This window comes from Phoca vitulina, unplaced genomic scaffold (assembly GCF_004348235.1).
Source record: "Phoca vitulina isolate PV1807 unplaced genomic scaffold, GSC_HSeal_1.0 scaffold5, whole genome shotgun sequence".
NCBI lineage: Eukaryota > Metazoa > Chordata > Mammalia > Carnivora > Phocidae > Phoca > Phoca vitulina.
Genome location: NW_022589708.1, coordinates 690,874 through 703,134, shown reverse-complemented (window position 1 = coordinate 703,134; position 12,261 = coordinate 690,874). Strand labels below are relative to the sequence as shown.

General features: G+C 63.1%; 1 protein-coding gene across 1 annotated transcript in view; it reads right to left on the bottom strand.

Annotated features, from left to right (window-relative positions):
• Positions 1-5,032: 5,032 nt before the first annotated feature.
• The window catches only part of ADPRHL1 (ADP-ribosylhydrolase like 1), a 17,460-nt gene continuing 10,231 nt past the window's right edge, over positions 5,033-12,261 (bottom strand). Inside the window, exons 3-7 of the mRNA XM_032402567.1 lie at positions 11,181-11,306; positions 9,624-9,764; positions 7,245-7,372; positions 5,918-6,050; positions 5,033-5,203 (exon numbers count right to left, since the gene is read on the bottom strand). Of these exons, the coding sequence (XP_032258458.1) occupies positions 5,046-5,203; positions 5,918-6,050; positions 7,245-7,372; positions 9,624-9,764; positions 11,181-11,306 (686 nt within the window). The 3' untranslated portion in view covers positions 5,033-5,045. The remainder of the gene's footprint in view (positions 5,204-5,917; positions 6,051-7,244; positions 7,373-9,623; positions 9,765-11,180; positions 11,307-12,261) is intronic.

The following is a 12,261-nucleotide window of genomic DNA, read 5'->3' as shown; positions in this document are numbered from 1 at the left end:
CACACAGTGAGCACCAGCTGAGTCCACACGTGCACACAGTGAGCACCAGCTGAGTCCACATGTGCACACAGTGAGCACCCGCTGAGTCTGGGGCCACAGCTGTGCCGGTCAGCAGCGGGATCGCCGAGGGGCTCGCCGGGCACACGGGGCGCCCACGCCGCCCACACCCCAGGCCTGGGACCAGGGGAGGCAGAAGAGCCTTTGGCTCCTCCGCGCTGGTTCTCGAGCACGCCCATCCGGCACACCTGTGTCACCGCCCCGCCGCTGCTTCCCCGCCCCCAGGCCTGCAGGGATGCCCTCTCGCCCGCTACCCTCCGCAGGGTCACCAGAGACCTCGCTTTTCCTGCCAAGGCAGGTTGTCGGCAGCCACTCGGGGCTCCGCGGTCTAGGCTTCCTCCAGAGCCCGCGAGCTTCGTGTCCACGCCTTCGAAGGCAGCCCCGAGGAGACGCATCCAGGGACCCGCGGCGACAGGGAGGAGCGGCCACTGTGGGACCCCGATCAGCGCAGGCCCTCCTGCCGACCTGACTGCCACCACGGCTCCGTCTCTGAACCGAGTGCTGGGGTCCGTGGCCTCCCAGCCTGACGGGTAGCTGGCTGGCCGCCGGCTTCGTTTCCCGGAGACACAAGGCGGCGGGCGGGCCCGCATCTCTTCAGTGCAATTCACCCCAAGGCTCTGCCGTTGACCTCATTGACCTGGCTGTGCGCCCCGCTGGTGCCCTGTGCTTGCCCGGGCTCATCTCACTTCACCTCGCTCTCTCGCCTGCTGCCGTGTGGATACGGGGCCTGGAACGCCGTCCGCGTGGCTCCACGTAGCGGGGGCTCACCGGGGACGCCCGGCTCTGCGCAGCTGGCCCGACACTCGGTCTCTCAGGCACATCGCACGCGCCGAGCTCCCTCCCGGCGCCCCCACGGCCCACAGCTGCCACCCGCCTGGCCGGGCTTTGCAATCCCACGTTTCCCTCCGCCACGTGGCCACCCCTCCTCCTGTGCCCCCACGTGCCCTGGCTCCTCCAGCCTCCACTGTGTCTAGAACTGGGTCCAAACTCTGCAGGCGAGGCTGCGACCCTGAGTCCTTGGCCCCACCTCCCCGTGCTGCACTCCTGCCCGCCCGTCCACGCTCGCGTCCCTCCTTCTGGGACCTGCACTCTGGAAGACACGCACGGAAGCCTCGCCCCCCCTGGAGCGTGGGGCCATCCCAGCCAGACCGAGTCCCGGGCTGACGACCGGACGCCCGTCTCTGCGGAGTCCAGTCCGTAGCTCCTACCTGATGCCCTGTCAGCGCTGGCTGGGCCCGTGGCTGACCGAGCGGCAGGCCGACGCCGGGACCGTGCACTTGCCTCCAGGGCGCGTCGCTGTGTGCGGGTCCCAGCTTTGTGGGGGAGGCTGGCTGCAGCAGGGCCTACCACCTGCACCCCGCAAGGGGACCTCGGGGCCCAGGACCTCGGTGTGCAGGCGGGGCCTGGGGCAGATGCAGATGAGGGCCTCCGGACGGGCCGGCCGCACCGCCAGCCACCCCCCTGGGGGCCGTTGCTCACTTGGCCCTTCCATTCATCTTCACGACTGGGGGCTGAGTCACTCGATGGCTGAACTAGATCTGGGGTCATTCTGACGTCTGAACACAGGCCCCGAGGACCAGCCTTGTGGCCTCGTGCGCCCCTGCAGCTTCCCTAGCCTACGGGCGCCGGGACCCCTCCGTCTAAACAGGAGGCAGCTCCGGAAGGGGTGCGGAGTGAGGGCAGCTCGGTGTGGACTGCACCCCATTTCTGTGCCGTCCGTACTGGACGCCTCCCGCCGGGATCGCCACGCTCCGACGCCGAGCGCCCCTCTGTGTCAGTGTTTACCTACCAGCCCACAGCGGGGCTGACGCGCAGGGGACTCACCAGGACCAGGCCTCCCATGGCTGCCTGACCCCGAACTTGAAGGCAGGCCCAGCGCATTCTCCTCCGAGCCCCATACGCCCAGCCCGAACAGCACGTTGGACCGACGGGCCCTGCGCACCACAGACGAGGACAGCTGTGGGGAGCACCAGCCGTGCGTGCCTCAAAGCCAGCTTGCTTCCATCTGGTCAGCGCTCCCCAGAGGCGGTCTGGGGTCCGCGGCTTCGTGGTGGGCAGCTGCCCCTGCCGGCTGGTGCAGGTGGGCCTCCCCAAGCCCGTGCCGGGACCGGAACACCTGTCTCTGGGGCCAGCGTGAGTAGCACGGCCACGATAAGCTTTCCTGGCGGTTCCGTTGGCACCTCTGGCTACCGAGAGGTCACCTGGAAATACAGGGACTGGAGGGTCATCCAGCCCGGTGGATGGAGGCCCGGGGTAGAAGCAGGCAGGCCGAGGGTTCTCGGGTGCCCCTCCCTCATTCCCGGGGCACGGCCTCTGCTGGGCACGTCCGTCCGCATCGCCGAGAGAGACACCAGGCGAATGTGGCCTGGGGTTATCGTGGCAGCAATCAGCCCACACGAGCAGCCAGGGCAGCTGCTGAATGGGGCTTTTTGTGTGTTTTAACGTACTTGAAAACAAGCTATTACAATGGGGCAGGATGGACACAGGGCCGAGAGCCGACAGGTGGGTGGGGGGTCTCCCTGGCGTCTGTGTCCCCATGGGCTGTGGCCCTGAGAAGGTCCTGTGTCCCCAGTGGCCTCCTCGGAAACGGGGGGTGTTTCCAGTTCCCTCCGTGGACACCTGGCCGAGCCTCGGGTGCTGTCTGCGCTGGGTGCCTGCGGGCCTGGGGGCATCGGGGAGGCTGCCGGGCAGCTCGGAAGTGGGGTGTACCTTCTGCATTCACGAACAGCTCTGACCGTCCTGTGTCCATCAGGCCGTGAAAGCCCCTCCTGCCGCCCTGCACCCAACCTGGGGACCCCCTAACGGAGGGGTCGGTCCCAGAGAACAGGGCCGAGGCCGTTGTGAGTGGACCCTTCCAATCATGTCAGGGGACTTACCAGGTGGGCTGCCCCCAGCTCCCAGAGGGGCAGCGTGTCTGCCAGACCCACCTCCGCTCTGGCTTCCAGATACGAAAACACTGGGAACAAGGGTTCAACATCTAAATGCAAAACCTCTTAACCAGAGAGTCCGGGGACACGGATTAATCAAATCAGCCTGAAGTCTAGACGCATGTGAGCAGAGCGGGGACCTGCTCCAACACTGGAGCCACGGCAGGAGCGGGGGGCTGTCCCTGAGGGCACGGGGCTGCCCAGCGCTGCCCAGCATGGTCCGGAGCCCCAGCCTCTGAGCCCATGCGCCCACGCCGAGCCGGTGCAGGGGGGACACACCATCTGCACGGGGAGGACCTGCCTGACCCCTGCTCGCACAATGTGAAGAAGCCGGGCCACCGTGGAGATGAACGATCCTGCAGGAGGGATCGGAAGCGACATTCTAAAGCAGACACGGGGCGGCAGAAGCAGGAACAACTGAGTTACATGAATCACGGTGCCCAAGAAAGTGCAGCGGCTAAAAAGACGGGGTCCAAAAAATGCCAAAAGGAAGGCCTGCAGGTGTGCACAAATGTTTCCGCATCGTACGCGAGAGGCCGCTTCTGGGGCCGCCTGAGGTCCTGGGAGCGCGACTCTGGCTGAGGGTTTGGGAGCCTCCTCTCTCCACAAACCACCATGTACGCGCCGCACTTGAATTTCAGAAGCCGTGTGTGTGCATTACCTCTGTAATAAGGATGAAATCACAAGTATTAAATGTTTTAAAATTTGAGCAGGTGCGCTGTTCACCTCATCACGTTTATGGTCTTGTTTTCTTCAGCGCGTGCATTTCTCTGCAGTGAGATGGGGAGGCAGTCTACTCCTTTCAGGAGTCCTGTGAAGTTTTGCTGAAATGTTTTATCATCAACCTGTGAATAGACCCACTTCCTGACTCAAGGATGGATCGGATTCTCCTAAACTGCGGGTACGATGGAGACGGAGTGTCCTCGCGCCCGACCGGGCCCCTCCCCTGGGGCCTGCCTCCAGCCGCCAGGGTCGGCGGGACATGGCTCGGCCACAGTGAGCGTGGCAGCTTACCTTCACGGTCCTCTGCTCCTGGAGGCTGTGCTGAGCGCCGTCCCTGCCCCCCAAGCCTGGGCCGCCCAGCCCAGAGCCCCCCACGCAGCTTTCTGCCTCTTCCCACAGAAAAGCACCAGCAGCAGCAAAGGTTAGTTCAGTTACTCCGGGACCCTCCTTGCCAGCCGCCCCCGGATCTACCGCCCCCGTCCTGAGAAGCGAGGGGGCGACCCCGCGGGCTCTGGGGGCCACCGGCCACGCTCAGAGGCCGCCTTCCACGAAGAGAGCGGCCCCCGCCAAGCCGCCAAAGTGCCGTGTTAAATGTGAAACACCAACTGCTCTTTTATTCACACCAGATGCTACTTCAGAAAGACCGTGTCCGAGGTTATTTCTAGCAAGAGCGAGGGTTCTCTTCCTCAAGACTCGCAGACAGAGGCGCCCCGGCCACGGCGAGCAGCTGCGGGTCCCCAGCCACGAGGCTGGTGGGGCAGGTGGTGGAGGCCGAGGGTGGGCCTGGCAGGCCCGCGAGACGGCTGCAGACCACGCCGAAGGAGAAGCGGGGATGCACGAGGACCCTTTATTTCCCGGTTTTCTCAGGCACTCTTTCCAAAGGGGTTGGTTTTAAGATCCAGCGTGATTAAAACCGCCGGTGGAGGTAGCGCGTGCCCGTGGGCTGCCGGCGTCTGAGGCCAGGAGCGGCGGGGACGCGCGCTCGGTCCGCGCACGGCGGTCGTGATTAGTTTTGTCGGCATGAGTGAGCGAGTAGCGTTAGTCGTGCGCAGAGTGAAATACACGATCGTCCCTGAGACTGTTTGTGCTCCCGTGTTTGGAGGCTCGGGGCCACAGACCCGGCGCGGGGCCAGTGATGCCTCCGGGCCACGTGAGGGCAGGACAAACATCCTCGCAGGACAGACAGTGCATTTCCTACGGCAGGTAGGGTTCTGACATCGGGGGAGGAGAGAGTTAGAATGTGATTATGGCCAGTGAGGCGTGGCGCACACCCAGGAGGGCCGTGGGGCCGCCAGAGCTGGACGCGGCTCCCCGCGGAGGGACGGTGGCGGGAGGGCTTTACTTCTCCTCTGTGGACAGGTGGTACAGCGCCTCGCCCAGGCGCGCTAGCTCCTCCTTGTGCTCCAGGTCCCGGTACAGGCCCGTGGGGACCGCGTCCAGGCCGTGCAGCAGCCCGAACAGGCAGCCCGCGATGGTCCCCGTGGCCCCGCTCTCGCCTGGAAGGAAACGCACGTCCTCAGGGGCCCCGGGGTCGAGGCGGTCGGGTGTGGCCCATCTCAGAGACCCTCAGGGCAGCCCCCGCCCCGGGGCCCAACCCGGGGGACTTGCTGTCCCTCTCCCACCCCCCCTCCTTGCACACCCTGACACACGTGTGTGCGGATGCCCTGGCCGTCCTGGGGGCCGGGCACTCGGGGAGCTCAGGTCTGCGGGAGCTGGCGTCTCTACCACCTCAGCACCAGGGACCGAGGGGCCCGGATGCCCACGGAGACTCGGTGCTCAGCTCGAGGTGGTGTTTGCCAGGAATCCCCTCATTTCACACCCGCAGGGGAGAGTGGGCACCGGGAGGCGGGGACATCCCGTGTCCCGGCCGCCCCTGGAGGGCTCGAACCCGTGGCCGCCTGATGCAAAGGGCTACAGAGCTCTCTCCGGCTACAGAATCTGTAGAACTGTGTGGGGCCTGTACCAGCAGGACCCCCGCTCTTAGCCCGGCGGCCTTGAGGGAGAGGGACGCGCACCCCGGCTCCCCCAGGTGCCCTTTTCTCATGAGCCCCGACTCCAATGGCCACTCGAGGCAGCACCACGCCCAGAGAAGGACAAACATTCCGGGGGGTCAGGAGGCCAGGCCGTTGGACATCCCGGGAGGGTGCTTTGGGGTGAGAAGGGGGTGCTGGTCGCCTGGAACCCAAGACCATTAAAGAAGGCGGTCTCACCTCCATGACACATGGCCCGGTGGCAGAGCTCCGCCCAGCTGTCGCCTGCTCCTAGGAGAGCGTCGTAGGCGATCATGGGGGCATCGTGGCCCCGCCGGCCCCCCCGGCCTTCCGAGCTCCATTTTCGGTAAGCCTGCAGGAAGAGCCGGGGTCAGCGTCATGCGAGACGTGAAGCCAACGTTGGCTGGAGCATGAGCTTCCTGGGTTCGTCCAGGGTGCCGCTGGGCACCTACTCACTGTGCACTTAGGGAGCACCGCCTGTGTGCACTGCCCCAGGGCTGGGGTGACCGTGCCCGGGAAAGATCCCCTTCTCGTGCTCCTACGGATGCAGGCATTCCAAAGACAAACCTGACCACGTGTTGGGGTAGCCGCCAAGTCGGTGGTGACGGAGCCACGCGACCCGTGTCTGAGCGGAGCATGGGGCTAGCGGGCAAGGGTGGGCCGGGTGGCGGTGCCGAATGAAGCCTGGGGGTGCGTCATGAGCGGAAAGGCTGGAGAGAGCCGGGAGCGGGCAGGGGCCGGGATGCAGACTGGCCGGTCGCACCCCGGTGCCCTGGTGACAGAGTCAGCTTGGTTTGGGGCAGCACCGCACACCAGGGCCTTGCTGCATCCAGGGGAGGTCCCTGGGGGGCACTTAGAGGGGCGGTAGGGAGCACCCGAGGAGGAAGGGTGGGCCCTCCCTCTCCCCTTGCACCGGGTGGGCCCTCCCTCTCCCCTTGCACCGTCCGGACACCTGGAATGCAGATGCTCTGGCTGGAGCCGGAGCGGCCAGCTTGGAGGACAGTGTGCCCTCAGAAGACAGAGGGGCCACACAGAATGTCCTCAGCTCCTCACCACAACGGACTTGCAACTCAGCTTTGGCATCCGTGGACATACGGGTAATAAGTGTCTATCTTGGCTAAGCCACAGTGACTCAGGGTTTTCCCTTGTGCTACCAAACCCAATGCTGACCGTGTCAGCCAGTTAGGGGTCTTCTCAGCATGAGGACGAGGGCCTGCACAACCTTATTCATCATGTACGACTTTAAGTCCTAGCCCCTAGAAAAAATGAAGTGGAATGGGACATCTTTAACAATCGTATTTTCCCCAAATTTTCTAGCACGTACCATGCTTTAAATGAGAGAAAATGGAAAGATAAAGTTTTGTCTGCTTCACACATGCTTCCTCCAGGAAGGTTTCCACCCCCGCCCCCGCGGCTGCTCTGGGCCCCTGGTTGCTGCCGGGGAGCCCCAGGCCGGGCGCTAGACGCGGCAGGAACACGGCGGGGACCCCAGGCCGTGGGACCCCGACAAGTCCTGTCCCCAGCCCTCGGACCCGGCAAGACTCACCTTCTCCCTCGCCTCGGAGTCGTAGCAGTCGGGGAAGACAGCTTTGCTTCCCGTGTCGTCGCTGATCTTTCTCTCCTCCAAGTAAAACTGCCATTTGGCTTCAAAGTAAAACCAGTGCTCCTGGTACTCTAAACATAAAAACGGGGTGGGCTGCACGCGCGGGGCGGGAGGTGGGGGCTGAGCCCCACCCGGCGACCGCTCTGCGGCTCGGCCATGCTTGTGTCTGCAGCTACTTTGGAACCATAGTGAGGAAGGTGGAGACGGGGCCCAAAGCGACCCCACACCTTGTTGACTCTATTCCGAACCGAAGGCCGGGACTGCAGTGCTTCCAAGAGCATCCCCTTGAAAATTCTGAGCCTGTATCCCTTCCCTGATGCAACGCAGCCTGGGAGGAGGCACTTCCTTACTCCCGGCTGACCGCCTGGCGCGCAAGCCCAGAGGGGTTGAAAGGAACTTCCAAAACCACAGGGTGAAGAGGACGTTCGTGGCGGCAGCTACGCCGGCGCAGGTGTAGACGCACGAGCCGCTGGGCGTCCCTCCGGCAGGTGGCTGGGCCGGCACATCGTGGCGGCCTCCTCGCCAGCCCGACGGAAACTCCTGGCTCACGGGGCACAGCGCTGCCCGTGGGAGAGGGGACGGCTCGGGGGCTGCAGGCAGGCCCCGGGACAGGTCTTGGGATGCGGCTCCAAGTCCGAGGGGGCCAGAGGCCCTGGGAAGCTGGCCGAGTCTGCTTTACAGAACGAAAAGCAGAGCCGACCTAGGGTTGAGCCAAGACGACCGGGCCCGACGGGAAGCCCCAGCCGCCCTGCAGAGACCAGCGCTCGGCCCGTGTGCGGCTGCCTCTCTCCCGACCGGTGGGCGGCCGAGTCTGGGAACAGATGTCCAAGCAGTAAGACAGGGAACTGTTGTGCCTAGTCTTTGCTGCCAGTGGGCACCACCTAGCAGAAGGCCCTGGAAGAATCGAACACGACCGTCTCTGGACGATTTGGGGTTTCTGTTAAAAAGGGTGTGTTTCATAGGAGGTCATAAAACTCCAGGTTGAACACATTTAAAATTAAACAGAAAGAACAGTCTCAGATTTTCTGACCAATGCCTGTCCTCCCTGTTCCTGTCCAGGAGCATCCCCGTGGCTGCTCTGTGGGAAACCCTGGGGGAGGCCAGAGCTCTGGGGACCGTCCCCGACACAGCGTGAATGCACTGCGTGGCCCACACTCGGCCCTGTTGACCTGTCTCTCCCAGGTGGGAGGAGGTGGCCACAGGCAGCCTCACCCGCTGCAGAGAGCCCAGGGTAAGAGCGACTTAAGCCAGGAGAAAATAAGGCCAGTGTAGAGCTCTGTTCTATAATTAAGTTTATAGGGGGACACTTCAGTTCACGGTGGGCACGAGGTTCTCCGCTTCCCATCAGAATGGGGCCCAGTGGATGAGAGTTTCCCCACACTGCAGAAGGAGAGGCAAAGTTCTCCTTTTCAAGTTGTTCTGGAAGCTTCTCCAGAGGCATTTAGAATGAGTCCCCGCTTGCCGGAGGGTGACAATGACTAATGGGTTTCCTGTCTCAAGACCTCGGCCTTGGGCTGCCCAGAAAACCAACAACCTTGCTCTTGCACTCACACCGCAGCCCCCTCTGCCCCGGGACAAACACGGCAACTTATGCCAGAAACCCTCCTGGACAACTTGAGAACATCCTCACGCAGCTCCCATCCCTCCCAGAGGGAGAGAGCCCTGCGGAGGGTTGGCCGCCCGAGGAGAAGCCGTGGGCTTCCTAGTCCTGCACCTGCTTCTCGCGTCTGGTCCGTCAGGCCACCGCTCGCCCAACCGCAGCCGCACCGCAATCCCCTAGGACCTCTGCTGGACGAGCTGATGGATACCCCACTGGGGGCCAAGGAGGGTGTGTGTCATTTGACGGCAGGTTTGAGGTAACTGGGGACAGATAGACATTCCTGGGTGTAGATGTCACCAGTGGGCACAGATGCCCGTCTGGCCTTTGTGGCAGCAGACTTCGGGTCAGGCCGTCCATAAGGTGCAGGAGCAGTGCGGACGTCAGTGTGGGTGTCCCTCGCCCGTCTCTGGGGAATGGGCTACTTAAGGACCATCTGGAAAATCGAACCTAAGCATGCACCCCTCTCGTCTCTCCGGCTGCCGTCAGACAGCAGGAGGCCCGGGGTCGGGATGCAGCGGCTCACACTGTGCTGGGTCTCCTGGCTACTGGGGTCCCCTGGGCAGGTGTCGTCCTCTGCCAGGGGTGCCTCGGCCCCCTTGGTGGGGTCAGCCCTCGGTTTCAGTGTGGGGCAAACTGTCTGGGAGCCCTGTGTGTCCAAATCTGCCCCGAGGGTGAATCAGAGCAACCCGTTCAAGTGCGACAGGAAGGGGGGCCAGGCTCACCTGCCAGGTGCCGGATGGTCTTCTTACAGTATTCCTCAGCCAGCGGGATCGTCCGCATCATGTCCCTGCCCCACTGCTCCAGAGGCTTCCCTTGTGCAGCGTATGATGCGAACAGGGCCGTGCACAGGGACCCGAGGAAGCCTGCAGGGCGGGGGGCAGAACAACACAATGGCATCTGGGCTTGCGTCTTGGGCCGTTGCCCTGTGCACGCTGGCCTTCCGTTTCCTGCACAAAGGGGTGCCATGACCCCTAGCAAGGGCCGTCATGGGGACAGACGGTTCTCAGCAGAGAGGAGCGCCGCCAGGCCAGCCCGAGACGCACGGAGACCACAGCCACGCAGGAAAGGGCATGGCCATCTCCAGAGATGCTCTCAGTGGCTCGCTGGCCACTCTGGGAGGCATCGCCATGGGCTGGGAGTGAGTGTCCAGTTCTCAGACCCACTAGCGTGCTGACCACCTGCCATCACCCCGCCCCCTCTGGGTGTCCAGTGTCTAGGACACGCACACGGTAACACGACCACGACGCTTGCAGCCAGCCGCATCTGGGACACTGGACAGGAGCCGACATGCCTTCCCTGGCGTTGCCCGCATGCCATCAAACCCTCAGTGTTTCATCAAATCTTTCATTAGAAACAAATTATATGAGGGGTGCCTGGGTGGCTCAGTCGGTTAAGCGTCTGCCTTCGGCTCAGGTCATGGTCCCAGGGTCCTGGGATCGAGCCCCACATCGGGCTCCCTGCTCGGCGGGAAGCCTGCTTCTCCTTCTCCCTCTCCCTCTCCCCCTGCTCGTGCTCTCTCTCTCTCTGTTGAAAAAATAAATAAAATCTTAAAAAAAAAAAAGTGGCCTTGAAAGAAGGAACAGTGGCCGGGCAGCACGAGCAGTCTGTGGACCCGCAGGCGCTGGGGAGGGCGCACCACCCGCCTTGCCAGGATTCAAGGTGGTTACAGGTGTGGGAGTTCCAAGTCCTTCTTTTTTAAACTTAGGCGCTGCCTGCCCTTCTAGGTCATGACTCACGGTCAGCTGGGCCCCGCCTGCCTTCCCTCCGTGTGCTGGACATGCGGTGGGGAACCCCGGGGCGCAGCTGACGCCACCTCACCCAGAAGCACCAGCCAAGAGGCCCGTCGTTCTACCCACTCTCTCCTCATGCTCAGGGAGACCCAGCGCCACCATCCAGGTGGGGAAACAGAGGCACGGGTGGTGAAGGGGGGCAGCTCACGAGGCCCGTGAGTGTTGGTCTGGCTCAGGCCCCCACCCGGGGGCAGCACTTGGCAGCAGATGATGCCCAACGCTTGTGACATAAATGTGCATGCCCAGGACGTCAACCCAAAGCCCAGCTTCCCTCAGACAACTGGGGCTGCTCTTTCTTCCTGGCGCAAATGGCCCTGCACCTGCTGGGGATTCTCCCCTCCAGCATCGCCACGCTCCATGCCAGGCCTGCTTTTAGGTCGAAAACAGAGCGTAAAGCAGACCTGAAGACGAAGAAGCCCAAGTCCGCCGACAGGCAAACGAACCACACGGTGGGTGGGGTTTCCGCGGGCGCCGCACAAGAAGCGTCACCTGTGGGGTGGTTGTGGGTCATCCTGCCACACTCGACGCTCACTTCCACGAGTGTCTCCAGGCGCTCGGGCTTCCAGTACCGCATGCCGATGCACATGGCTTTGGTGGCGGCTCCAAACCCCGAGCCTACACGGAACACAGAATACCCAGTTTCAGACGTGTGCTCCAATAACCCCCCCTCCGGCAACCGAACTTTCACATGTAACCCGAACACATATGGAATGTTTATCACAGTGTCATTTAAGTGAGTGAAAATAAGCAGACGACCCAAATGCCCGACAAAGAGCAAAGAGTAAGTAACTTGCAGAGCTCCCGTATGTTGGAACGTTATTCCGGCATTGAACCCAGAATTTCTGATGGCTTGGGGAAGTGCTCTTAACGTGCTCTCCAGGGAACACGTGGTGCACAGAGCTGCGGACACAGCCTTCCCTGGCGTTGCCCGCATGCCGCATCATGTCCCTGCCCCACTGCTCCAGAGGCTTCCCTTGTGCAGCGTATGATGCGAACAGGGCCGTGCACAGGGACCCGAGGAAGCCTGCAGGGCGGGGGGCAGAACAACACAATGGCATCTGGGCTCGCGTCTTGGGCCGTTGCTTGGGCTTTAAGCTGGACACATTTGCTCTCTGGGAAGGGAGTTCAGCTGAGCTGTAAATGCGCGGGTTTCAGGGTCCCAGGGTGTGACAGGGTCCCGCTGTGACGCGGGGCGATGTGCAGCACCGGCTCCCCAGTAAAGATGGTGGGCCTGGCCGCCAGTCGCTCCAAAGATTTTCTCGTGCCCTCCTGCCCTCCCGCCCACCACAGACCCGGGGCCACAGGTCCGTATGCATTTCCTAGAGTTGCATGTGTGTGGCATCACGCAGAATATGGTTTCCTTTGCCTGGCATCTTTCACCCAGGGTGACCACTCGGATGCATCCGAGCCGTCCTGCGGCATAGCTGACCCCTTCTCCAGCTGGGTGGACTCTGCGTGCAGAGCGGCTGCCACTCTGCCCTCCCACCTGCTGACACCTGGCCTCCCACCTGCTGACACCTGCCGACACCTGGCCTCCCACCTGCTGACACCTGCTGACACCTGCCCTCCC